This window comes from Ranitomeya variabilis, chromosome 7 (genome assembly GCF_051348905.1).
Source record: "Ranitomeya variabilis isolate aRanVar5 chromosome 7, aRanVar5.hap1, whole genome shotgun sequence".
Lineage (NCBI taxonomy): Eukaryota > Metazoa > Chordata > Amphibia > Anura > Dendrobatidae > Ranitomeya > Ranitomeya variabilis.
In genome coordinates this window covers 80,176,424-80,203,372 of record NC_135238.1, presented here as the reverse complement: position 1 = coordinate 80,203,372, position 26,949 = coordinate 80,176,424, and the positions used below count along the sequence as shown (strand labels likewise).

The 26,949-nt window shown below is 42.4% G+C and overlaps 1 protein-coding gene and 1 long non-coding RNA gene across 2 annotated transcripts; both read left to right on the top strand.

Annotated features, from left to right (window-relative positions):
• Positions 1-354: 354 nt before the first annotated feature.
• On the top strand, positions 355-4,732 carry LOC143785083 (uncharacterized). The gene is made up of 5 exons (XM_077273755.1): positions 355-502; positions 1,240-1,357; positions 3,298-3,383; positions 4,450-4,581; positions 4,674-4,732. The coding sequence occupies exons 1-5, from the start codon at positions 394-396 to the stop codon at positions 4,730-4,732; spliced, it is 504 nt and encodes a 167-aa protein (XP_077129870.1). The 5' UTR covers positions 355-393.
• Positions 4,619-6,615, top strand: LOC143786117 (uncharacterized). The gene is made up of 3 exons (XR_013218242.1): positions 4,619-4,848; positions 5,343-5,543; positions 6,477-6,615. It is a non-coding gene; the product is annotated as an uncharacterized LOC143786117 (long non-coding RNA).
• The last annotated feature ends 20,334 nt before the right edge of the window (positions 6,616-26,949 follow it).

The window sequence follows — 26,949 nt, the reverse complement described above, 5'->3', positions numbered from 1 at the left end:
TCGTTTGCGGAATCTGAAAAGGTATCTGTTTTGTCAGTAGATTTGCTCGCCTGGCAGTTTCCACAGTTCCATGTGCCCCACTTGGGGGCTTTTGAGCCAAATAAAATATTTTAGTCAGAGAGATATGAAGGCCGTGTACCAACATGTCACGTAAAGTCTTGCTACATTTAGCCGTAATAACAGGTCGTCTGATAGAAACTGGGAACGTTTAGTGGATGAGCCCCAATTGTGACATCACTCAATCGTAGCCCCGCCCACCATGATGTCACAATTGTGTTCCATTTTGTGATGTCACAGAATTCTTGGCTATAACCAGCGATTCTGCACTGAGATCCTCTGTCTGGAGAAGCTGATTGTGCCGTACACAAGTAAGCGATATTTCTCCAGGCTACAATGCTGTTTAGAGTACTTCTAGTTCTCAGCGTGCTATTAGCATCCGCGGAAGGTGCTCCCATCTTCATCCGCAACCCTCGATCACAAGAGCCGGTCACGATTAAAGAAGGTAAGTGCATTACCAGATTTTTTTCCTTCTCCACTTCTTCCAAGAGCCATACATTTTTTTCCATTCATATGGCAGTATGAGGGCTTGTGTATCTTTTGGGGGGGCGAGTTGGAGTTTTGAATCACACCATTCATTTTACCATTCAATGTGAAATTGGGGAAAAATGTAGTTTGGGTTCCAGTGTCCAGTCTAATAACACCTAGATGAGACACAGAGCATTAATGCTGTTCTCTCCTGGCTGGATACACTGACTACTACATGTAGCAGAAGGCGCCACAAGAGACGTGATAAGCAGCTCAGAAATCAGATATGTCCTTCACATGTAGCATTTCACATCCGGCCCCAGAACCTACTAGGATCCATTACTAGGGCCCAGTTTATGAGCGTCAGGCTCCGTGTCATTAGGGCTTCTGTAACTTTTCTTCTGTGACTGGAGATTTATATGGCGTCACATAATACATGGAATGGAGGAATTTTCATGTCACTTGTAATTTCAGGTGTCATCTCCCATCCTGTGTTTGTTCCCTATTCCAGGAATATAAAAGAACAGATCTCTGTATTGTCCGTTATATATTGATATGACGTCAAAAATAATCCATCATTTTTCCTAACTAAATCCCCCTCTTTTAATAGTCATACTTGGTTCCTCAGTCTGCCCAGTCCATGTATTTTGGTTTCCACTTCTGAGCACATTCCAGCTCTGTTTACCTGATCACTTATGTTCTTTGTCTTTTTAGAGAATATCACCACCGTGCCTCCAAAAACATCTGAGGATACAGTCAATAAGATTGTTATTCCGGTTGCCGTTCTCTTCGTCCTTGCAGTAATCATTGGTGCCATTGCTATCATCTATTGGTAAGTATAGTAAGGAATGATTTATGGGCTACACAGGAGTCTGTAGAGGAAATGTCACATCTCCAGGTTACTCCAGTAATTGGGATATTTTAGTGTAGACCTCTTGTGGCTCATACACACACGTCACCCTGGAGTTGTGCCCTGCGGGTAACTCATGAGTATATATTAGAGTTTGTAGGGATTCACACCAGATGCGTAGCTAGGGTTTTGGTTCAGGGGGTGCAAAACTTCTGAGTGGTCCCCTAACCAGGTAACCTTTATTATAACTGGGTGACGCACCCTTACAGTGAAGGAGAACCTCAGCAGATGACCGCTCTGTTACTAAAAATAATCTCTATATAAAGACCAATATAGATATTACCGCCATATGGTCAGTGGTAGACACCAGTCCTACAGAACATATAAGCGATCACAGCACAGTTACAGATGGTGACTTACAGCTGGCGTTCTTCCTGATGGAATCGTTCTCTTTTCACACCTTTTCCATATGGCCCAGACCGACATGACAACTCCTCCACCCAGAACTCGGCTACAGAGAATACAACAAAGACACATTTCACATTTTCAGCATGTCACCATCTATTCCCAACCTGCACAAACTCTTCATCCTTCTGGTACCCCAATGCTGCTTCTGTGTCCCTATTACTTCACCTTCTGTGTGGTTCTCCGTACCCTCTAAATTCTAAAGCAACCTTCTAGAATATAGTAATGCCAGGTGCAAGTGCCCTAAAAAATAGTGCCCACATTTTGTGCCCTAAAAAGTAATATTGTCCTGTGTGTGTGCTCCTTTGACAGACAGACTGAAGGTTCCCCTATAGCAATAACTCCCAACTTTACATTTAATAATCTCCCGAGTCTCCCTCCGTACAGCCCCCTATACGCAGTATGATGCTGTCTTATACACAGTACAATGCCACCTCACTCTATAGTACCACCCACACAGTATACTGACCCCTTAGTAGGCCCCAAACTGTTTAATGGCTCCAACACTGTATGATGGCCCCTCACTGTAATCTCCACACTTTATGATGGCCCCCTAGAAAGCCTCCATATAGCATAATACACCAGATAGTCCTCAATATAGTATAATGCACTCCCCACAGGTCTCCATATAGTATAATGCACTCCCCATAGGCCCTCTGTCTCCATATAGTATAATGCACTACCCATAGGCAGACTCTGTATAGTATAATGCACTCCCCATAGGCCTCCATATAGTATAAGGCACTCCCCATATGACTCCATATAATGTAATGCACTCCACATAGGCAGGCTCTATACTGTATAATGCACTCCCAATAGGCAGACTCTATACTATAGAGTCTATAGTATAATGAACTCCCCTGTAATGTAATGCACCCCCATAGGCAGCCTCTGCCGTGTAATGCATCCCCATAGACTGCCTCTATAATGTAATGCTCCCCTGTAGGCAGCCTTTTTTGTGTAATGCACTCCCACAGACAGCCTGTATAATGTAATGCTCCCCTATAGGCTGCCTCTATAATGTAATGCACCCCCATAGGCAGCCTCTATAATTTAATGTTCCCCTATAGGCGGCCTCTATAATGTAATGCACCCCATAGGCAGCCTCTGTAGTTTAATGCACTCCCATAGACGGCCTCTATAATGTAATGCAGCCCCATAGGCATCCTTTGTAGTGTAATGCACTTCCATAGGCAGCCTCTGTAGTGTAATACACCCCATAGGCACCCCTGTAGTGTAATGCACCCCCATAGGTAGCCTCTATATCGTAATGCACCCCATAGGCATCCTCTATAATGTAAAGCATCCCCATAGTCACCCTCTGCAGTATAATGCACCCCATAGGCAGCCTGTCTACAGATAGGTCTAGATAAAATGTTTTATTCTTACATTCTTCAGAATATAGACATGTTTTACTTTATGATTTACAATGTGACTTTTTTTTTGCAATTTTATAGTTGTCTGAAAAAGAAAAAGCCAACGAAAGATGATGAAAGCCAAGATTGGACCAAAGACTTTACAGAGAGTAACACCAGTCTAAATGGTAAGTACAGCCTGATAAATCTGACATTACAGAAGCACTCCATTTACATATGTATTGTCTAATCCCTTCTAGATATATCAGTAGTGTCGTGTACATGTGATAAAATACTTACCATTTGCCGTCTTCTCTGGTTTCCAGCGCCAGTCTGGTCGTCTTCTGAACCATATGACCACAATTCAGCTTTGTCGGCTCACACAACATCTTATGTGTGATATAATTGATAATAATCTAGGCGCAAATTTAACAGTAGAAAAAGGCAGAGGCTAAATTAGAGTACAGGGATATTAAAAATAAATTATTGTATTAATGACATGATAAAACAAAGTAAAGTGAAAATTAAGAAAGGTGCACGTATGTTAATTTTAGCTTTACTTTGTTTTACAACGTCATTAATAAAATAAATTTATTTTAAATTTATCTGTACTCTAATTTATCCACTGCCTTTTCCTACGCTTACATTTTTGCCTAGATTATTATCAATTTCTTCAAGAATTTTTGGGAGTGTACACCTATTATTGTAGGAGAGTTACACCAACAAGGACTGTAAATTAATATGTCTTATGTGTGGCGCAGTAGTAGTTTCTCCAATGTCAGCCTATGAGATTCAGGACGAGGTTCCATATACTTATAATGAGAAAGCAACTTCCAGTCCACACATAAGAAAGACACTGTGATAGCCATCTTGGTATACAGTCACATGGTTCAGCAGAGGACTGGAGCTGTGCTGCAAACTGGAGAAGACAGCGATCAGTGTTTTACCATATACACTACACGACTGAGATGTTCAGAAGTGATCAGCAAATTTATCTCAGAGCGCTTCTTTGATATCTCTTCATACAGACGGTTATTGACGGCTTTTATGTCACATGGAAGAAGTCCGCATTATGAAGTCCGTTACTGACACTGAGGACTTTCCGATTTGTCTTCAATGTAAAAATGTATTTAATAGAAAAACAACAATAAAGAAAAAGTCTCTTAAAGACTTAGAATAAGATTCCTAAACACAGCAGAATCATGATGGAAGCTTTTATTTAAGAAATGTTGATTTCAATGTTTTGTGTTACAGGAAAACATCAGGACTACATCATAATTGATGAGTCTCCGCGTGGACCCAGGAATGAACTGAGAGACGTGTTACTTTCAACGTTACGTTCAAAGCTACTTTCAATGTCACGTTCAATTCTACGTTCAAAGCTACGTTCAAATTCACGTTCAGAGCTACGTTCAAAGTCACGTTCAAAGCTACGCTCAAACCTACATTCAAACCTACGTTCAAACCTACGTTCAAAGTTACATCAAATTTTGTCCGTTACAAGAGATTATCTGGTCAAAAGAACTGTTACAAATGAGAATGTTCCTCGTGGACCTGAGGCTGAAAAGGGAGACACAAAGATCAACATGGCTCACCCCACTGATAGAAATATCACCAGCAGCCTTGATGGGAGTGTGGTCATCCCCTCTGACAGTAAGTTTCAGAACTATTATATGAAATATATTTAAAGAGTAAGAAAACTATTTTTTAAATAAAATAACAGTCCAAGATAGTAAACCTACTAATATAGAGTCTGAGAGTCTGCATGACTGTAGAAAACATATTTTACAGAGCAGGCCAGAGACCACAGGAGAAGACTTGACAAATCTGGTGCTGCCCCAGCTGGCATATCCTTGACTGACAGGTCTCTGCCATATCTTTAGGGTAGACCTGACAATCAAGTGCAGCGGCGCAGGGGGAAGCCGGCTGGCAGCAGCGTCAGATCAGTCAGGTCTCACTTTAGTCCCCGGGTGGCACTTCAAACTATGTTTTCTCTGTAATGCTGGAGCATTTCTCTGGAGATTGGGTCCCTCTTTTCTCAGTCTAATGTACTATTTATAAGTTATAATAACCTGTAAATGTTGATATTCCTAATCACATAGAATCTTGCATTTTAATAAATCTAATTTCAATATTTTGTGTTACAGGAGAATTTGACAGTGTCTGTACTTCTAGAGACATTACAATGCCTCCATCTATTCTAAAAGGAAGAAATCAAATGAAAGATAAAACCAAAAAAAACAAAAAGAAAAAGGTTTCCTTTCAAAATTTTGATTTTCAATTTACTTATACATATGATCCTGAGTCCTCAGAACCTGGACGTCAAATTACATATTACGAGAAACAAAGTGAGTGTTTTCATATCTCAGCTCAAAGTTTATCAGAAGTTCATCTTTCATTTCTTTCAATAGGACCAAAATATTGTGGCTTTTGGCATTCTCACGCCGTTTTGCCCATTTCCGACAATGTGCTGGAGGTTGAGGAGGATGTTGGAGTGACGACTACCTCTCGTCAAATTCATGGCAATCGGCCGCGTTTGTTCAGCCACGAAAAAAGTTGTTTTCGGAGTATTGTCTGAAAAAAAAAACCATGGAACAATTATTGATGGATTATCCACTGACACCAATATTTTATTCACTTCCTAAAATTCACAAGTCTTTTTTCCACCTCCCAAGTGTCCCATTGTGGTCAGAATAGGTTCATTGATTAAAAGACTGGGTTCTTGGGTGACAAATTATTACAGCCACTAATGGGGGAGATTTCATGGTATTGAAATGGTGCCGTATACATGTTCTGCAAAACTGTCTGTTAAGTAGTTAACGTGCAATGTTTCATCGCTGTATTCAGAGGGTTTAACTATTGCTGCCCTGTCCCTTTATTTAGATGATTACAGTGGATATAGTAAAGAAATAAGTTCCTAATTTCTTCAGTGTTTTATCTGCTTCATCCTATTTTATTCTTTTCAATGGTGATTTTTTTTCCTTACAAACTATTGGGTGGATATGCCATAAATGGATGAGATGGGAATAGCCCCTTAAAGCTATGATTTAGTTTAGCATAAAAGTCTATATTTTCTATGGAGAAACTTCGAGATCTGATCTATAGGATACAAACTGTCATTTATATCACACTGGATTCTCCAAGAGGCCATAGATTAGTGATATAATATTATCTAGATTCTACTATGGGGATGTCATGTAAAAAATATCTATATTGTATGTTTCTTACACATAATATTCTGTTGCTCCATGTTTAGTCATAATCTGTTATTGTTTCTGCAGAAAAATCAAGAAATTGCTGTGAGATCCAATAAAGAACAAGGAATCCAGCAGGAGATGACGACTCCGCCACAACTCCATTACATGGTGGCTACCATGTGAGGATCAGGCAACCTGTGATTAAGCAAAAAGAGGCAGATTCCGGGCTCGGTCTCTGCTCTCACCTATGGATATGACACTTACCGGACTTTCCACAGGCAGATATATTCACGTAAAAGTGACTTATCTGCTGCATAAGGAGGCAGATTCCAGGCTTGGACTGCTCTCACCTATGGATATGACACTTACCGGACATTGCACAGATGTGTTCACGGACAAGTGACTTACCTGCTGCATGAAGAGGCAGATTCCAGGCTTGGACTGCTCTCACCTATAGACTTGACACTTACCGGACTTTCCTCAGGCAGACGTGATCATGGACAAGTGACTTACCTGCTGCATGAAGAGGCAGATTCCAGGCTTGGACTGCTCTCACCTATAGACTTGACACTTACCGGACTTTCCACATGCAGACATGTTCACGGACAAGTGACTTACCTGCTGCATGAAGAGGCAGATTCCAGGCTTGGACTGCTCTCATCCATGGATATGACACTTACCGAACTTTCCGCAGTCAGATATGTTCACATAAAGTGACGTACCTGCTGCATTAAGAGGCAGATTCCGGGCTCGGACTGCTCTCAACCATTCATATGGCATTTGCTAGACTTTCAGCAGCCAAGTGTACTCACAACACAGGTGAGGTACCGGCTGTAAGAAGAGGCAGATTCCGGGCTCGGACTGCTCTCATCCATTAATATGGCATTTGCTAGACTTTCAGCAGCCAAGTGTACTCACAACACAGGTGAGGTACCAGCTGTAAGAAGAGGCAGATTCCGGACTCGGACTGCTCTCATCCACTCATATGGCATTTGCTAGACTTTCAGCAGCCAGGTGTACTCACGACACAGGTGAGGTACCGGCTGTAAGAAGAGGCAGATTCCGGACTCGGACTGCTCTCATCCATTCATATGGCATTTGCTAGACTTTCAGCAGCCAAGTGTACTCACAACACAGGTGAGGTCCCGGCTGTAAGAAGAGGCAGATTCCGGGCTCGGACTGCTCTCATCCATTCATATGACATTTGCTAGACTTTCAGCAGCCAAGTGTACTCACGACACAGGTGAGGTACCAGCTGTAAGAAGAGGCAGATTCCAGGCAGATTCAGTCTCTGCTCTAACCTATTCGCAGCCCAAGGGAAGGGCACTCCTTTAACCATGGTTCCCTAGAGGTTTCCACCATTGGGGGTTTTTCCTCTCCTGAGTGTTAAAGGACAACTCATTCTGAGTCAAGGGCCCATCATCATCAGGGCCACATTTAAGATTATTGTCCTGACTTTTAATGAAAACTTCCACATTATCCAACTTGAATAAAGATATTAATGAAGTCAGTGTATATCATGTGTATCTGAGCTTTTTTATGGATCTTTACAATACAGCAGAAAATACATAGCATTTGACTACTTTGTATAGTCATTACCTTGGTCACAGTTGAAGGGAAGATGAATGCAGCATTTTATCATCAAATACTGGAGGCAAATTTGCAATCATCAGCCTGGAAGCTGCACATGGGACGTGCTAGGATGTTCCAACATGACAACGATCCAAAACATAAGGCCAAGTCAACCTGTCATTGGCTACAACAGAACACAGTGAAGGTTTTGGAGTGGCCATCTCAGTCTCCTGATCTGATTATCATTGAGCCACTCTGGGGAGATCTCAAGTGCGCAGTTCATGCTAGACAGCCTAGGAATTTACAGGAACTGGAAGCTTATCGTTCATATTCTCTCTAAAAAAAAAAAAAGGCCAAGAAAGCAAAAATTTTACTGGGGTATTTAAACTTTTGAGCCCAACTGTAGGTGTATCTGCAGAAATATATGAAAAAAGGAGGTCCAGTAAATGGCATCACAAAGCAAACATTTTTTAAGTTCTTTTAAAGGCATAACTTAAAAAATAAAATAATTAAAAAACATGTCCATACAGTTGTCATCACAAAACAGCAGTACAACAACTCTATAAACCAATGAAGGCTAAAAAAGCGAATAAATGCCACCGGATCCCATGGATTATTAAGTTAGGATCCTGTGACTCACAGTTTATTTATCGCTTTTTCAGAAAAACCCACAATGGTCACAGAAATAACTTGAATCTGAAAAAAGTAATAATAAATAAAAGATCTATGAAGATAAACAAATGAAAGTCAGACATTACTTTTCAGCTACGCTTCCACAGAATTTAAAAAAATAAAACTCATGAAATAGGCCTGGACAGAAATGATGGTACCCCTGAAAATAATATGATGAAAGGGACATGTTAAATCAAGGTGTGTCCACTAACTAGCATCACAGGTGCCTACAATCTTGGAATCAGTGACTGGGCCTGTATATAGGGCTACAGATACTCACTGTGCTGTTTGGTGACATGGTGTGTATCACACTCAACATGGACCAGAGGAAGCGAAGGAAAGAGTTGTCTCAGGAGATTAGAAAGAAAATTATAGACAAACATGTTAAAGGTAAAAGGTATAAGACCATTTCCAAGCAGCTTGATGTTCCTTTGACTACAGTTGCACATACTATTCAGAAATGTAAGATCCATGGGACTGTAGCCAACCTCCCTAGACATGGCCACAGGAGGAAAATTGATGACTAATCAAAGAGACAGATAATAAGAATGGTAACAAAAGAGCCCAGCAAAACTTCTAAACAGATTAAAGTTGAACTTCAAGCTCAAGGAACACCAGAATCAGTGTAAGCAGGTGCAAGAATGTGGATCGCCACCAAGGGCCGTGGGATATTCGTTACCGGGCCGGTTCTTAAAAGGGATGTGGTCACGGCAGCAGTGATCCGGTCCCTGGCCCTGGGCGTCCAAGTAAAAGGGGAATAAAGTTTATGGGATAAATGTTTCAGCAGACGTACTTTACGGCCTCATGACAAAATTGTTCCCAGTAGAAGAAAGTGTGTCTCCCATACTGTTTTCTTATGCATTGAATGCAAGGCCTGCCCTGCCCCAAAGTTACATGCACCCCAATAAGCCTTTCAGCAGATGTACTTTACCGCCTCATAACAAAATTGTTCCCATTAGAAGAAAGTGTGGCCGCTCGTTTTTCTTTACTTAGCTGCTTTTTTCTTGCCATAATACAAATTCTAACAGTCTATTCAGTAGGACTATCAGCTATGTATCCACCAGACTTCTGCTCAACACAACCAATGGTCCCAACCCTATTTATAAGGCAAGAAATCCCACTTATTAAACCTGACAGGGCACACCTGTGAGGTGAAAACCATTCCCAGTGGCTACCTCCTGAAGCTCATCAAGAGAATGCCAACAGTGTGCAAAGCAGCCATCAAAGCAAACGGTGGCTACTTTGAAGTACCTAGAATATAAGACATAATTTCAGTTGTTTCACACTTTTTTGTTAAGTATAGAATTCCACATATGTTAATTCATAGTTTTGATGCCTTCAATGTAAATGTACAATTTTCATAGTCATGAAAATACAGAAAAATCTTTAAATGAGAAGGTGTGTCCAAACTTTTGGTCTGTACTGTATATATATATATGTATTCTATGTGTATATTTCTATTCTACATATTCTATTCTAACCTGTCAGTGTGATTTTACAGTACACCGCACATGAATTACCAGCTTTTCAAAGGACACCGGTGCGTAAAAAACGGACAGCACTCGCATGCTCTGAGTCCTGTGCATTTTTTTCTCGCACCCATAGACTTGCATTGGCGAGACTTGGACGATATACATTTAAAATCGCAACATGCTGCGATTTCACTCACACGTAGAATATGCCCGAGAAAAAAAATGGTGATGTGAGCTTCCCCATAGATTAACATTGGTCCGAGTGCTATGCAATGTTTTATCGCAACGCACTCGTCCGTATGATACGCTAGTGTGACGCCGGCCTAAGAGCACCACTCAATGACAATTTAGATGTAATGTGTATGAGGCACTCCTTTATGTCTAATACAGGGTGTATCTGATCCTTCTTCTAATTTTTGGAAGTTCTTGCTTCCTTCATAAATTACACTGACATTTCCAATTTTTAAATACAAAATTAATAAAAATTAATACAAAATTCAATTTTTGTTTACTGAAATTATTATTTTTTTTAATCCTTTTAAAATGTGCTTTATATACAAGTCATTATGCAGCAAAGAATGTAGGGTCTGCCAGAGAAATGCTCGTATTTCCCATTGACTTCCATTATACTTGTTACTCATAGCAAGCACCCGAGCATTTGGAATTGCTTGGCATGCGTAACGAGCATCCGAGCATTTTAGTGTTTTTTCATCGTTATTCTAAACATTTGTTGGTTAAAACTGTGTGCATTTTCTCACTATGTTAAAAAATAAAGAAGGCTTTATCTTGGAATACACATGTCAATAGCATGATTGCTACAGTTATCTTCACAGTATGCAGGAATGCTAAACATTATTGATATTTTTCTGCCAATTACTCATGTTATCTATTATGTGAACACCTTACAGATCATATATACCACAGTGGATTTCCTCCCTTTTTGAAACATTATCAATACATCCAGATTATTTTTCTACATGGCAGCTCCAGCAAGAACTGTGTGATATCTCATCACAGAAGGCAGTATGGCTTGTTGTTTTCTATTTTGAACACAATTTTTAATGCTCCCTATAGCTTTACCAAAACATGCAATGTACCTTTTGTACCTCCTTTTCTAATTAGGGCTCCATTACCTTTTGATAGGGAACAATCCGAGATGAAACCGCTGTAAAAATATGGAGAAATATAATTTGTAATTTTATTTTAATGTTTTAAGATTTATTTCTACAAGAAATTGTAGCTTCAAAACTGCAAGTTTACTGTTACAACACCTGGCAAAAATTATGGAATCACCGGCCTTGGAGGATGTTCATTCAGTTGTTTAATTTTGTAGAAAAAAAGCAGATCACAGACATGGCACAAAACTAAAGTTATTTCATATGGCAACTTTCTGGCTTTAACCCCTTAAGCCCCAAGGGTGGTTTGCACGTTAATGACCGGGCCAATTTTTACAATTCTGACCACTGTCCCTTTATGAGGTTATAACTCTGGAACACTTCAACGGATCCCGGTGATTCTGACACTGTTTTCTCGAGACATATTGGGCTTCATGATAGTGGTAAAATTTCATTGATATTACCTGCGTTCATTTGTGAAAAAAACAGAAATTTGGCTAAACTTTTGAAAATTTCACAATTTTCCAACTTTGAATTTTTATGCCCTTAAATCACAGAGATATCTCACACAAAATACTTAACAAGTTACATTTTCCACATGTCTACTTTACATCAGCATAATTTTGGAACCAAAATTTTGTTTTGTTATGGAGTTATAAGGGTTAAAAGTTGACCAGCAATTTCTAATTTTTACAACACTTGGGGGTCACTTGGGGAATAGTGATCACAAAATAATAAGTTTTCATGTATCCTTTAATAAGATGGGTAGTAGGGGGGTGACAAGGACACTAAACTTCAGGAGGGCAAATTTCCAACGGATGAGAGAGGATCTTGGTGCAATTAACTGGGACAATATCCTGAGACACAAAAATACACAAAGAAAATGGGAGACGTTTATTAGCATCCTGGATAGGACCTGTGCACAGTATATACCGTATGGGAATAAACATGCTAGAAATAGGAGGAAACCAATATGGCTAAATAGAGCTGTAAGGGGCGCAATAAGGGACAAAAAGAAAGCATTTAGAGAATTAAAGGAAGTAGGTAGTGAGGAGGCATTAAATAAATACAGAAAATTAAATAAATTCTGTAAAAAGCAAATCAAGGCAGCAAAGATTGAGACAGAGAGACTCATTGCCAGAGAGAGTCAAAATAATCCCAAAATATTCTTTAACTATATAAATAGTAAGAAACTAAAAAATGACAGTGTTGGCCCCCTTAAAAATAATCTGGGGGAAATGGTGGATGAGGATGAGGAAAAAGCCAATATGCTAAATGACTTTTTTTCATCAGTATTTACAAAAGAAAATCCCATGGCAGACAAAATGACTAGTGATAAAAATTCCCCATTAAATGTCACCTGCTTAACCCAGCAGGAAGTACAGCGGCGTCTAAAAATAACTAAAATTGACAAATCTCCGGGCCCGGATGGGATACACCCCCGAGTACTGCAGGAACTAAGTACAGTCATTGATAGACCATTATTTTTAATCTTTAAAGACTCCATAATAACAGGGTCTGTACCACAGGACTGGCGTATAGCAAATGTGGTGCCAATATTCAAAAAAGGGGCAAAAACTGAACTCGGAAATTATAGGCCAGTAAGCTTAACCTCTACTGTGGGTAAAATCCTGGAGGGCATTCTAAGGGATACTATACTGGAGTATCTGAAGAGGAATAACCTTATGACCCAGTATCAGCACGGGTTTACTAGGGACCGTTCATGTCAGACTAATTTGATCAGCTTCTATGAAGAGGTAAGTTCCGGACTGGACCAGGGGAACCCAGTGGACGTAGTGTATATGGACTTTTCCAAAGCTTTTGATACGGTGCCACACGAAAGGTTGTTACATAAAATGAGAGTAATGGGGATAGGGGAAAATATGTGTAAGTGGGTTGAGAGCTGGCTCAGGGATAGGAAACAAAGAGTGGTTATTAATGGAGCACACTCGGACTGGGTTGCGGTTAGCAGTGGGGTACCACAGGGGTCAGTATTGGGCCCTCTTCTTTTTAACATATTTATTAATGACCTTGTAGGGGGCATTCAGAGTAGAATTTCAATATTTGCAGATGACACTAAACTCTGCAGGGTAATCAATACAGGGGAGGACAATTTTATATTACAGCATGATTTATGTAAACTAGAAGCTTGGGCTGATAAATGGCAAATGAGCTTTAATGGGGATAAATGTAAGGTCATGCACTTGGGTAGAAGTAATAAGATGTATAACTATGTGCTTAATTCTAAAACTCTGGGCAAAACCGTCAATGAAAAAGACCTGGGTATATGGGTGGATGACAAACTCATATTCAGTGGCCAGTGTCAGGCAGCTGCTACAAAGGCAAATAAAATAATGGGATGTATTAAAAGAGGCATAGATGCTCATGAGGAGAACATAATTTTACCTCTATACAAGTCACTAGTTCGACCACACTTAGAATACTGTGCACAGTTCTGGTCTCCGGTGTATAAGAAAGACATAGCTGAACTGGAGCGGGTGCAGAGAAGAGCGACCAAGGTTATTAGAGGACTGGGGGGCCTGCAATACCAAGGTTATTACACTTGGGGCTATTTAGTTTGGAAAAACGAAGACTAAGGGGTGATTTTATTTTAATGTATAAATATATGAGGGGACAGTACAAAGACCTTTCTGATGATCTTTTTAATCATAGACCTGAGACAGGGACAAGGGGGCATCCTCTACGTCTGGAGGAAAGAAGGTTTAAGCATAATAACAGACGCGGATTCTTTACTGTAAGAGCAGTGAGACTATGGAACTCTCTGCCGTATGATGTTGTAATGAGTGATTCATTAATTAAATTTAAGAGGGGACTGGATACCTTTCTGGAAAAGTATAATGTTACAGGGTATATACACTAGATTCCTTGATAAGGCGTTGATCCAGGGAACTAGTCTGATTGCCGTATGTGGAGTCGGGAAGGAATTTTTTTCCCCATGGTGGAGTTACTCTTTGCCACATGGTTTTTTTTTGCCTTTCTCTGGATCAACATGTTAGGGCATGTTAGGTTAGGCTATTGTCATGATTCTCAATGGCGAGAGAACATAGCCCAGCATATATGAGAACTAGCTCTTGGAAGATGGAAACTATACTGACCATGAACTAAACCTGCCGCACAACTAGAAGTAGCCGGGTAGCATGCCTACGTTTTTTAACCCTAGATGCCCAGCGCCAGCCGGAGAACTACCTAATCCTAGCAGAGGAAAAGACAGTCCTGGCTCACCTCTAGAGAAATTTTCCCAAAAGGCAGACAGAGGCCCCCACATATATTGGCGGTGATTTTAGATGAAATGACAAACGTAGTATGAAAATAGGTTTAGCAAAATCGAGGTCCGCTTTCTAGATAGCAGGAAGACAGAAAGGACACTTTCATGGTCAGCAGAAAACTCTATCAAAACACCATCCAGAAATTCCTTTAAGACTCTAGCATTAACTCATAACACCAGAGTGGCAATTTCCGATCACTAGAGCTTTCCAGACACAGTAACGAAACAGCAGCTGTGAACAGGAACAAAATGCAAAAACACACAAGGACAAAAGTCCAACTTAGCTGGGAGTTGTCTAGTAGCAGGAACAAGCACAGAAGGCTTCTGATTACATTGTTGACCGACAAGAAACTGACAGAGGAGCAAGGTTATATAGCGACTCCCACATCCTGATAGGAGCAGGTGAACAGAGGGGATGATGCACACAAGTTCAATTCCACAAGTGGCCACCGGGGGAGCCCAGAATCCAATTTCACAACAGTACCCCCCCCTCAAGGAGGGGGCACCGAACCCTCACCAGAACCACCAGGGCGATCAGGATGAGCCCTATGAAAGGCACGGACAAGATCGGAGGCATGAACATCAGAGGCAGTGACCCAAGAATTATCCTCCTGACCGTATCCCTTCCATTTGACCAGATACTGGAGTCTCCGTCTGGAAACACGAGAGTCTAAGATCTTTTCCACAACGTACTCCAACTCACCCTCAACCAACACCGGAGCAGGAGGCTCAACGGAAGGCACAACCGGTACCTCATACCTGCGCAACAATGACCGATGAAAAACATTATGAATCGAAAAGGATGCAGGGAGGTCCAAACGGAAGGACACAGGGTTAAGAATCTCCAATATCTTGTACGGGCCGATGAACCGAGGCTTAAACTTAGGAGAAGAAACCCTCATAGGGACAAAACGAGAAGACAACCACACCAAGTCCCCAACACAAAGCCGAGGACCAACACGACGACGGCGGTTGGCAAAAAGCTGAGTCTTCTCCTGGGACAACTTCAAATTGTCCACCACCTGCCCCCAAATCTGATGCAACCTCTCCACCACAGCATCCACTCCAGGACAATCCGAAGATTCCACTTGACCGGAGGAAAATCGAGGATGAAACCCCAAATTACAGAAAAACGGGGACACCAAGGTGGCAGAGCTGGCCCGATTATTAAGGGCGAACTCCGCCAAAGGCAAAAAAGCAACCCAATCATCCTGATCCGCAGACACAAAACACCTCAAATATGTCTCCAAGGTCTGATTAGTCCGCTCGGTCTGGCCATTAGTCTGAGGATGGAAAGCAGACGAAAAAGACAAATCTATGCCCATCCTAGCACAGAATGCCCGCCAAAATCTAGACACGAATTGGGTCCCTCTGTCAGAAACGATATTCTCAGGAATACCATGCAAACGAACAACATTTTGAAAAAACAGAGGAACCAACTCGGAAGAAGAAGGCAACTTAGGCAAGGGAACCAGATGGACCATCTTAGAGAAACGGTCACACACCACCCAGATGACAGACATCTTCTGAGAAACAGGCAGATCCGAAATAAAATCCATCGAGATGTGCGTCCAAGGCCTCTTCGGGATAGGCAAGGGCAACAACAATCCACTAGCCCGAGAACAACAAGGCTTGGCCCGAGCACAAACATCACAAGACTGCACAAAGCCTCGCACATCTCGTGACAGGGAAGGCCACCAGAAGGACCTTGCCACCAAATCCCTGGTACCAAAGATTCCAGGATGACCTGCCAACGCAGAAGAATGAACCTCAGAGATGACTCTACTGGTCCAATCATCAGGAACAAACAGTCTACCAGGTGGGCAACGATCAGGTCTATCCGCCTGAAACTCCTGCAAGGCCCGCCGCAGGTCTGGAGAAACGGCAGACAATATCACTCCATCTTTAAGGATACCTGTGGGCTCAGAATTACCAGGGGAGTCAGGCTCAAAACTCCTAGAAAGGGCATCCGCCTTAACATTCTTAGAACCCGGTAGGTACGACACCACAAAATTAAACCGAGAGAAAAACAACGACCAGCGCGCCTGTCTAGGATTCAGGCGCCTGGCAGACTCAAGGTAAATTAAATTTTTGTGGTCAGTCAATACCACCACCTGATGTCTGGCCCCCTCAAGCCAGTGACGCCACTCCTCAAAAGCCCACTTCATGGCCAAAAGCTCCCGATTCCCAATATCATAATTCCGCTCGGCGGGCGAAAATTTACGGGAAAAAAAAGCACAAGGTCTCATCACGGAGCAGTCGGAACTTCTCTGCGACAACACCGCCCCAGCTCCGATTTCAGAAGCGTCGACCTCAACCTGAAAAGGAAGAGCAACATCAGGCTGACGCAACACTGGGGCGGAAGAAAAGCGGCGCTTGAGCTCCCGAAAGGCCTCCACAGCATCAGGGAACCAATCAGCAACATCAGCACCCTTCTTAGTCAAATCAGTCAATGGTTTTACAACATCAGAAAAACCAGCAATAAATCGACGATAAAAGTTAGCAAAGCCCAAAAATTTCTGAAGACTCTTAAGAGAAGAGGGTTGCGTCCAATCACCAATAGCCTGAACCTTGACAGGATCCATCTCGATGGAAGAGGGGGAAAAAATGTATCCCAAGAAAGAAATCTTTTGAACCCCAAAAACACACTTAGAACCCTTCACACACAAGGAATTAGACAGCAAAACCTGAAAAACCCTCCTGACCTGCTGGACATGAGAGTCCCAGTCATCCGAAAAAATCAGAATATCATCCAGATACACAATCATAAATTTATCCAAATAATCGCGGAAAATGTCATGCATAAAGGACTGGAAGACTGAAGGGGCATTTGAAAGACCAAAAGGCATCACCAAATACTCAAAATGGCCCTCGGGCGTATTAAATGCGGTTTTCCACTCATCCCCCTGCTTGATTCGCACCAAATTATACGCCCCACGGAGATCAATCTTAGAGAACCACTTGGCCCCCTTTATACGAGCAAACAAATCAGTAAGCAGTGGTAACGGATATTGATATTTAACCGTGATTTTATTCAAAAGTCGATAATCAATACACGGCCTCAAAGAGCCGTCTTTCTTAGACACAAAGAAAAAACCGGCTCCTAAGGGAGATGTTGAAGGACGAATATGTCCCTTTTCCAAGGACTCCTTTATATATTCTCGCATAGCAGCGTGTTCAGGCACAGACAGATTAAATAAACGACCCTTAGGGTATTTACTACCCGGAATCAAGTCTATGGCACAATCGCACTCCCGGTGCGGAGGTAGTGAACCAACCTTGGGTTCTTCAAAAACGTCACGAAAGTCAGACAAGAATTCAGGAATCTCAGAGGGAATAGATGATGAAATGGAAACCAAAGGTACGTCCCCATGAGTTCCTTTACATCCCCAGCTTAACACAGACATAGCTCTCCAGTCGAGGACTGGGTTATGAGATTGCAGCCATGGCAATCCCAGCACCAAAACATCATGTAGATTATACAGCACCAGAAAGCGAATAACCTCCTGGTGATCCGGATTAACACGCATAGTCACTTGTGTCCAGTATTGTGGTTTATTACTAGCCAATGGGGTGGAGTCAATCCCTTTCAGAGGTATCGGAGCCTCCAGTGGCTCCAAATCATACCCACAGCGTTTGGCAAAGGACCAATCCATAAGACTCAAAGCAGCGCCAGAGTCGACATAGGCGTCCGCGGTAATAGATGACAAAGAACAAATCAGGGTCACAGATAGAATAAACTTAGACTGTAAAGTGCTAATTGAAACAGACTTGTCAGGCTTCTTAGTACGCTTAAAGCATGCTGATATAACATGAGTTGAATCACCACAATAGAAGCACAACCCATTTTTTCGTCTAAAATTCTGCCGCTCGCTTCTGGACAGAATTCTATCACATTGCATATTTTCTGGCATTTTCTCAGTAGACACCGCCAAATGGTGCACAGGTTTGCGCTCCCGCAGACGCCTATCGATCTGAATAGCCATCGTCATGGACTCATTCAGACTCGCAGGCACAGGGAACCCCACCATAACATCCTTAATGGCATCAGAGAGACCTTCTCTGAAAATCGCCGCCAGGGCGCACTCATTCCACTGAGTAAGCACAGACCATTTGCGGAATTTTTGGCAGTATATTTCAGCTTCATCTTGCCCCTGAGACAAGGACATCAAGGCCTTTTCCGCCTGAAGCTCTAAATGAGGTTCCTCATAAAGCAACCCCAAGGCCAGAAAAAACGCATCCACATTGAGCAACGCAGGATCCCCTGGTGCCAATGCAAAAGCCCAGTCTTGAGGGTCGCCCCGGAGCAAGGAAATTACAATCCTGACCTGCTGTGCAGGGTCTCCGGCAGAGCGAGACTTCAGGGACAAAAACAATTTGCAATTATTTTTAAAATTTTGAAAGTGAGATCTATTCCCCGAGAAGAATTCAGGCAAAGGAATTCTAGGCTCAGACACAGGTGCATGAACAACAAAATCTTGCAAATTTTGTACCTTTGTGGCGAGATTATTCAAACCTGTAGCTACACTCTGAAGATCCATTTGAAACAGGTGAACACAGAGCCATTCAAGGATTAGAAGGAGAGAAAGAGAGGAAGGCTGCAGTATAGGCAGACTAGCAAGTGATTCAATTAAGAGCACACTCAGAACTAGAGGAAAAAAAAAAAAAAATTGTAGCAGACTTCTTTTTTCTCTCCTTTCTCAGCCAGTAATTTAACCCTTTTTTGGGCCGGTCAAACTGTCATGATTCTCAATGGCGAGAGAACATAGCCCAGCATATATGAGAACTAGCTCTTGGAAGATGGAAACTATACTGACCATGAACTAAACCTGCCGCACAACTAGAAGTAGCCGGGTAGCATGCCTACGTTTTTTAACCCTAGATGCCCAGCGCCAGCCGGAGAACTACCTAATCCTAGCAGAGGAAAAGACAGTCCTGGCTCACCTCTAGAGAAATTTTCCCAAAAGGCAGACAGAGGCCCCCACATATATTGGCGGTGATTTTAGATGAAATGACAAACGTAGTATGAAAATAGGTTTAGCAAAATCGAGGTCCGCTTTCTAGATAGCAGGAAGACAGAAAGGACACTTTCATGGTCAGCAGAAAACTCTATCAAAACACCATCCAGAAATTCCTTTAAGACTCTAGCATTAACTCATAACACCAGAGTGGCAATTTCCGATCACTAGAGCTTTCCAGACACAGTAACGAAACAGCAGCTGTGAACAGGAACAAAATGCAAAAACACACAAGGACAAAAGTCCAACTTAGCTGGGAGTTGTCTAGTAGCAGGAACAAGCACAGAAGGCTTCTGATTACATTGTTGACCGGCAAGAAACTGACAGAGGAGCAAGGTTATATAGCGACTCCCACATCCTGATAGGAGCAGGTGAACAGAGGGGATGATGCACACAAGTTCAATTCCACAAGTGGCCACCGGGGGAGCCCAGAATCCAATTTCACAACAGGCTATGGGTTGAACTAGGTAGTTACAACCATAGCCAGTATATGGATAGAAGCAAGATAAGACACCAGACAGGAGGTGTATATAACAAACGCCTTTATTAGATACAGTTGGCAAACATACGTATATTTAAAATACTCATAAAACAAAAAAGTACACATAAGGACTGAAAATATATATACCAAGATAATGATAAATATTATAAAAGGATATATAGAAAAGATGGCTGACCTCAACCGTAATAAATATGAGATAGAGGGTGTGACTCCTACCCCATGTATATATCTAAAAACCCATATATATATATATATATATATATATATATATATATATAATTAAATACCGAAGCACTAAAAACAAATATATAGACAAAGTGCAGAGAAGAATAAGTATAGACACCACAACCAATCACTGATGTAAATACTAGACCACATGGATCAAAGTATAAAGAGCAAAATATCTAAAAAAAGAAAATTCTTTTTAAAATAGTATATAGTGCAAACACCAATGTGCACATCACATTACAAACCATATGTGAAAAAGAAAACTAAAAATACAATGTGCAAAAAAGGCACAAACAGTAATAAAACTAGCGCAGGAAAAATATCAATCCAATATATCTATATCCTATGGTGTGAATATAGAAAGCAAAAAAGTGCGACAGTGCAGTATTGCCAAATGAGTGGGAGCAGTTGCGCGGTATAATACCAACATACAATATATATGGGAAAATATTGCTAACTCAGTATTTGTAGAGAAAGCAATGTAGAGAGTCACTAAGGATCGCATGTGGCCCTAAGTGCCACAACGGACCAAACAATCACGCTGTGATAGCAATGAGGGAGCACACTGTACCTCAATCAATAGCTCAGATCAGCGAGGTCAGCCCAGTCCTCATGTGAACGCGCCCCGACGCGCGTTTCGGATAGTGATCCTTCGTCGTCCCCCTGACGAAGGATCACTATCCGAAACGCGCGTCGGGGCGCGTTCACATGAGGACTGGGCTGACCTCGCTGATCTGAGCTATTGATTGAGGTACAGTGTGCTCCCTCATTGCTATCACAGCGTGATTGTTTGGTCCGTTGTGGCACTTAGGGCCACATGCGATCCTTAGTGACTCTCTACATTGCTTTCTCTACAAATACTGAGTTAGCAATATTTTCCCATATATATTGTATGTTGGTATTATACCGCGCAACTGCTCCCACTCATTTGGCAATACTGCACTGTCGCACTTTTTTGCTTTCTATATTCACACCATAGGATATAGATATATTGGATTGATATTTTTCCTGCGCTAGTTTTATTACTGTTTGTGCCTTTTTTGCACATTGTATTTTTAGTTTTCTTTTTCACATATGGTTTGTAATGTGATGTGCACATTGGTGTTTGCACTATATACTATTTTAAAAAGAATTTTCTTTTTTTAGATATTTTGCTCTTTATACTTTGATCCATGTGGTCTAGTATTTACATCAGTGATTGGTTGTGGTGTCTATACTTATTCTTCTCTGCACTTTGTCTATATATTTGTTTTTAGTGCTTCGGTATTTAATTATATATATACTGTATATATATATATATATATATATATATATATATATATATGGGTTTTTAGATATATACATGGGGTAGGAGTCACACCCTCTATCTCATATTTATTACGGCTGAGGTCAGCCATCTTTTCTATATATCCTTTTATAATATTTATCATTATCTTGGTATATATATTTTCAGTCCTTATGTGTACTTTTTTGTTTTATGAGTATTTTAAATATACGTATGTTTGCCAACTGTATCTAATAAAGGCGTTTGTTATATACACCTCCTGTCTGGTGTCTTATCTTGCTTCTATCCATATACTGGCTATGGTTGTAACTACTTGGTGTTCAGTGGGTCTCCACTAACCTTCCACAGCGCACTGGTCACGTTTATGGTTTTTAATATAGACTATTGTTACATTTATATGTGTATGTATACCATTGTGCTCTGTGGATTTGTCTAAATCTATGGGTTGAACTAGATGGACTTACAGTCTTCCTTCAAGGGAACCTATCACCCCGTTTTTTTCGGTATGAGATAAAAATACTGTTAAATATGGCCTGAGCTGTGCATTACAATAGTGTAGTTTGTGGACCCCGATTCCCCACCTATGCTGCCGAAATACGTTACCAAAGTAGTCATTTTCGCCTGTCAATCAGGCTGGTCAGGTCGGATGGGCGTGGCTTCTTCCCCCAGATATTGCGTAGTTTTCCGTTGGTGGCGTAGTGGTGTGCGCATGTCCAACGTCCCCAATCCTGCACGGGGGGGTGAAAATAGCAGCGATGTCCGTTATTCCATTGGTGGTCGGTGGGCGCGGTCTTCCTTTGGCCGCGCGTGCGCAGAAGCGGCGCTCTGCTGGCCGCGGCTTCAGGAAAATGGCCGCCGCGATCTCCATCTGCGCACGCGCGGCATCCCGCGGCCATTTTCCTGAAGCCGCGGCCAGCAGAGCGCCGCTTCTGCGCACGCGCGGCCAAAGGAAGATGGCCGCGCCCACCGACCACCAATGGAATAACGGACATCGCTGCTATTTTCACCCCCCCGTGCAGGATTGGGGACGTTGGACATGCGCACACCACTACGCCACCAACGGAAAACTACGCAATATCTGGGGGAAGAAGCCACGCCCATCCGACCTGACCAGCCTGATTGACAGGCGAAAATGACTACTTTGGTAACGTATTTCGGCAGCATAGGTGGGGAATCGGGGTCCACAAACTACACTATTGTAATGCACAGCTCAGGCCCTATTTAACAGTATTTTTATCTCATACCGAAAAAAACGGGGTGATAGGTTCCCTTTCAACCTTAATAACTATGTAACTATGTAACACCATTTTCTTTAGGGACCACATTACATTTGAAGTCATTTTGAAGGGTCTATATGATAGAAAATAACCAAGTGTGACACCATTCTAAAAATTGCACCCCTCAAGGTGCTCAAAAACACATTCAAGAAGTTTATTAACCCTTCAGGTGTTTCACAGGAATTTTTGGAATGTTTAAAAAAAAATGAACATTTAAAAAAAATTTACTTCAGCTCCAATTTGTTTTATTTTACGAGGGATAACAGGAGAAAATGGACCCCAATAGTTGTTGTAAAATTTGTCGTGAGTACGCCAATACCCCATATGTGGGGGTAAACCACTGTTTAGGTGCATGGCAGAGCTCGGAAGGGAAGGAGCGCCATTTGACTTTTCAATGCAAAATTGACTGGAATTGAGATGGGACGCCATGTTGCGTAAGGAGAGCCCCTGATGTGCCTAAACATGAAACCCCCACAATTGACACCATTTTGGAAAGTAGACCCCCTAATGAACTTATCTAGATGTGTGGTGAGCACTTTGACCCACCAAGTGCTTCACAGAAGTTTATAATGCAGAGCTGTAAAAATAAAAAATCATATTTTTTCACAAAAATTATATTTTCGCCTCAAATTTTTATTTTCCCAAGGGTAAGAAAAGAAATTGGACCATAAATGTTGTTGTGCAATTTGCCCTGAGTACGCTGATACCCCATATGTGGGGGTAAACCACTGTTTGGGCGCATGGCAGAGCTCGGAAGGGAAGGAGCGCCGCTTGACTTTTCAATGCACAATTGACAGGAATTGAGATGGGAAGCCATGTTGCGTTTAGAGAGCCACTGATGTGCCTAAACATTTAAACCCCCCACAAGTGACACCATTTTGGAAAGTAGACCCCCTAAGGAACTTATCTAGATGTGTTGTGAGAGCTTTGAACCCCCAAGTGTTTCACTACAGTTTATAACGCAGAGCCGTGAAAATAAAAATTCCTTTTTCTTTCTGCAAAAATTATTTTTTAGCCCCAGTTTTGTATTTTCCCAAGGGTAACAGGTTGTTGTCCAATTTGTCCTGAGTACGCTGATACCTTATATGTGGGGGGAACCACCGTTTGGATGCATGGCAGAGCTCGAAAGGGAAGGAGCGCCATTTGGAATGCAGACTTAGATGGATTGGTCTGCAGACGTCACGTTGCATTTGCAGAGCCCCTGATGGTCTTAAACAGTAGCAACCCCCACAAGTGACCCCATATTGGAAACTAGACCCCCAAGGAACTTATCTAGATGTGTTGTGAGAACTTTGAACCCCCAAGTGTTTCACTACAGTTTATAACGCAGAGCCGTGAAAATAAAAAATAATTTTTTTCCCACAAAAATGTTTTTTTAGCCCCCCAAATTTTTATTTTCCCAAGGGTAACAAGAGAAGTTGGACCCCAAAAGTTGTTCTCCAAGTTGTCCTGAGTATGCTCATACCCCATTTGTTGGGGTAAACCTCTGTTTGGGCGCACGGGAGAGCTTGGAAGGGAAGGAGCACTGTTTTACTTTTTCAACGCAGAATTGGCTGGAATTGAGATCGGACACCATGTCGCGTTTGGAGAGCCCTGATGTGCCTAAACATTGAAACCCCCACAATTGACACCATTTTGGAAAGTAGAACACAGTGGAAACCCCCAATTGCAACTGATACCCTATCCCAAACACAGCCCTAACCCTAATCCCAACCACACCCCTAACCCCAACCACACCTTTAACCCCAACACACCCCTAACCCTAATCCCAACCCTAACCACACCCCTAACTCCAACACACCCCTAACCCTTATCCCAACCATAACCCTAACCACACCCTTAACCCAGACACACCCCTAACCCTAATCCCAGCCGTAAATGTAATCCAAACCCTAACCCTAACTTTAGCCCTAACCCTAACTTTAGCCCCAACCATAACTTTAGCCCTAACCCTACATTTAGCCCCAACCCTAACCCTAACTTTAGCCCCAACCCTAACTGTAGCCCTAACCCTAACTTTAGCCCCAACCCTAACCCTAACTTTAGCCCCAACCCTAACCCTAACTTTAGCTCCAGCCCTAACCCTAACTTTAGCCCCAACCCTAACTGTAGCCATAACCCTAGCCCCAACCCTAACCTTAGACCCAACCCTAACCCTAGCCCCAACCCCAACCCTAGCCGTAACCCTAGACCTAACCCTAACCCTAGCCCTAGCCCTAACCCTAGCTCTAGCCCTAACCCTAGCCCTAACCCTAACTTTAGCCCCAACCCTTTCCTTAACTTTAGCCCTAACCCTAACTATTGCCCCAACCCTAACCCTAACTGTAGCCCCAATCCTAACTGTAGCCCCAACCCTAACTGTAGCCCTAACCCTAACGTTAGCCCCAACCCTAACCCTAACTTTAGCCCCAACCCTAACCCTAACTGTAGCCCTAACCTTAGCCCTAACCCTAACCCTAATGGGAAAATGGAAATAAACACATATTTTAAATGCTATTGCAGCGCCCCAGAGTCCTGGTCGTTGCAGTACTGACGCTCCGCCGCTAAGGGGAGTGATGGTACGTCTGATGGCACTTAAGGAGTTCACCTGACCAGGTATCACAGTCACACTTTACACTTCACATTCTGGCCACCAGGGGGAGCAAAGGGTTCTATGTATTAGGCCACGCCTCACAATTTGGTAAAACTGGGGGCTTGATAGGAAGTTAGTCAGAAGCTGACTGGGTTGGATCCAGGCAACATCCTGTGGCAGAGGGTGTTGTAGGGGAAGATTCAGGGGGGTCTCTGTCAGGGGTGGGATCCTGACAGTGGCCTAGCGAACAGAACAGAACATTACAGAGCCGCGTCTGCACCCGTTGTGGCGGCATCCTAAGAAAGGAAACGAAGCGAGGTTTATTGTGGAGAAGCCAGTAGGAGTTGTGCCGTAAGATCGAGGCAACATCCTACTGAGGCGCGTAGCCGGTGGCCGGAACGCCGAGGAAGTATTAGGCTCCAAGCAATACTTCAAACAGCGGCAGGACAGTTAATTTTAGGTTGGCTGTCTCACCTAAATCACCTAAGCAGACATAGGGGACAATTGTGGGAGAGGGGCGACGCTAAGGTCCCGGAAGAACTCCAGGCCTACCCGTCATACGGGTGCGTCCTATCCATATCATCTGGGGGACGGAGAAAGAACATCAGAACAGATACGAGTTGTGAGAGAAGAACATCAGAAACAGACACAACAGTTGTGAGGACTATCCCGTGGTGCTCAGCAGGGAGATACTACAACACACAGGCGCTAGAAGATAGGCACTGATTTCCACCTGCAAAGGAAACTCTGGATATGCCTTCGGACCGGCCGGTCTCAGCCAGCCCTGTAGCAGTACTCTGGATTGAGGATCCTGAAGCCTTCAGTAAAGAGGTAAAGAGACTGCAACCCTGTGTCCTCGTTATTCATCGCGACCTGCACCACGCACCATCATCACATCTTTCATTGGATGCCCCTTAGCAGTGTCACAGACCGGGCTAGCCACCGTGAAAATTCCAGAACTGAGACAGAGAGTCCCGGTACCGAGTACCCCGCGGCCCTGTGTCTGGGGGCGCTCCACTATTATTTTTCCATAACTAAGGGGGTGATGAAGGGGGGTTTGATTTACTTTTATAGCGGGTTTTTTAGCTGATTTTTGTGATTGGCAGCTGTCACACACTAAAAGACGCTTTTTATTGCAAAAAATAGTTTTTGTGTCTCCACATTTTGAGAGCTATAATTTTTCCATATTTTAGTCCACAGAGTCATGTCAGGTCTTGTTTTTTTGCGGGACGAGTTGACGTTTTTATTGGTAACATTTTCGGGCACGTGACATTTTTTGATCGCTTTTTATTCCGATTTTTGTGAGGCAGAATGACCAAAAACCTGCTATTCATGAATTTCTTTTGGGGGGGGGGCGTTTATACCGTTCCATGTTGGGTAAAATTGATAGAGCAGTTTTATTCTTCGGGTCAGTACGATTACAGCAATACCTCATTTATCTCATTTTTTTAAGTTTTGGCGCTTTTATATGATAAAAACTATTTTATAGAAAAAATAATTCTTTTTGCATCGCTTTATTCTGAGGACTATAACTTTTTTATTTTTTCGCTGATGACAC

Excerpts from the sequence above, each read along its gene's own strand:
- LOC143785083 (XM_077273755.1), top strand. The coding sequence starts at position 394 with ATGCTGTTTAGAGTACTTCTAGTTCTCAGCGTGCTATTAGCATCCGCG. Across the intron at positions 503-1,239 it reads GCCGGTCACGATTAAAGAAG|AGAATATCACCACCGTGCCT; the intron begins GTAAGTGCATTA and ends TTGTCTTTTTAG. Across the intron at positions 1,358-3,297 it reads GCCATTGCTATCATCTATTG|TTGTCTGAAAAAGAAAAAGC; the intron begins GTAAGTATAGTA and ends GCAATTTTATAG.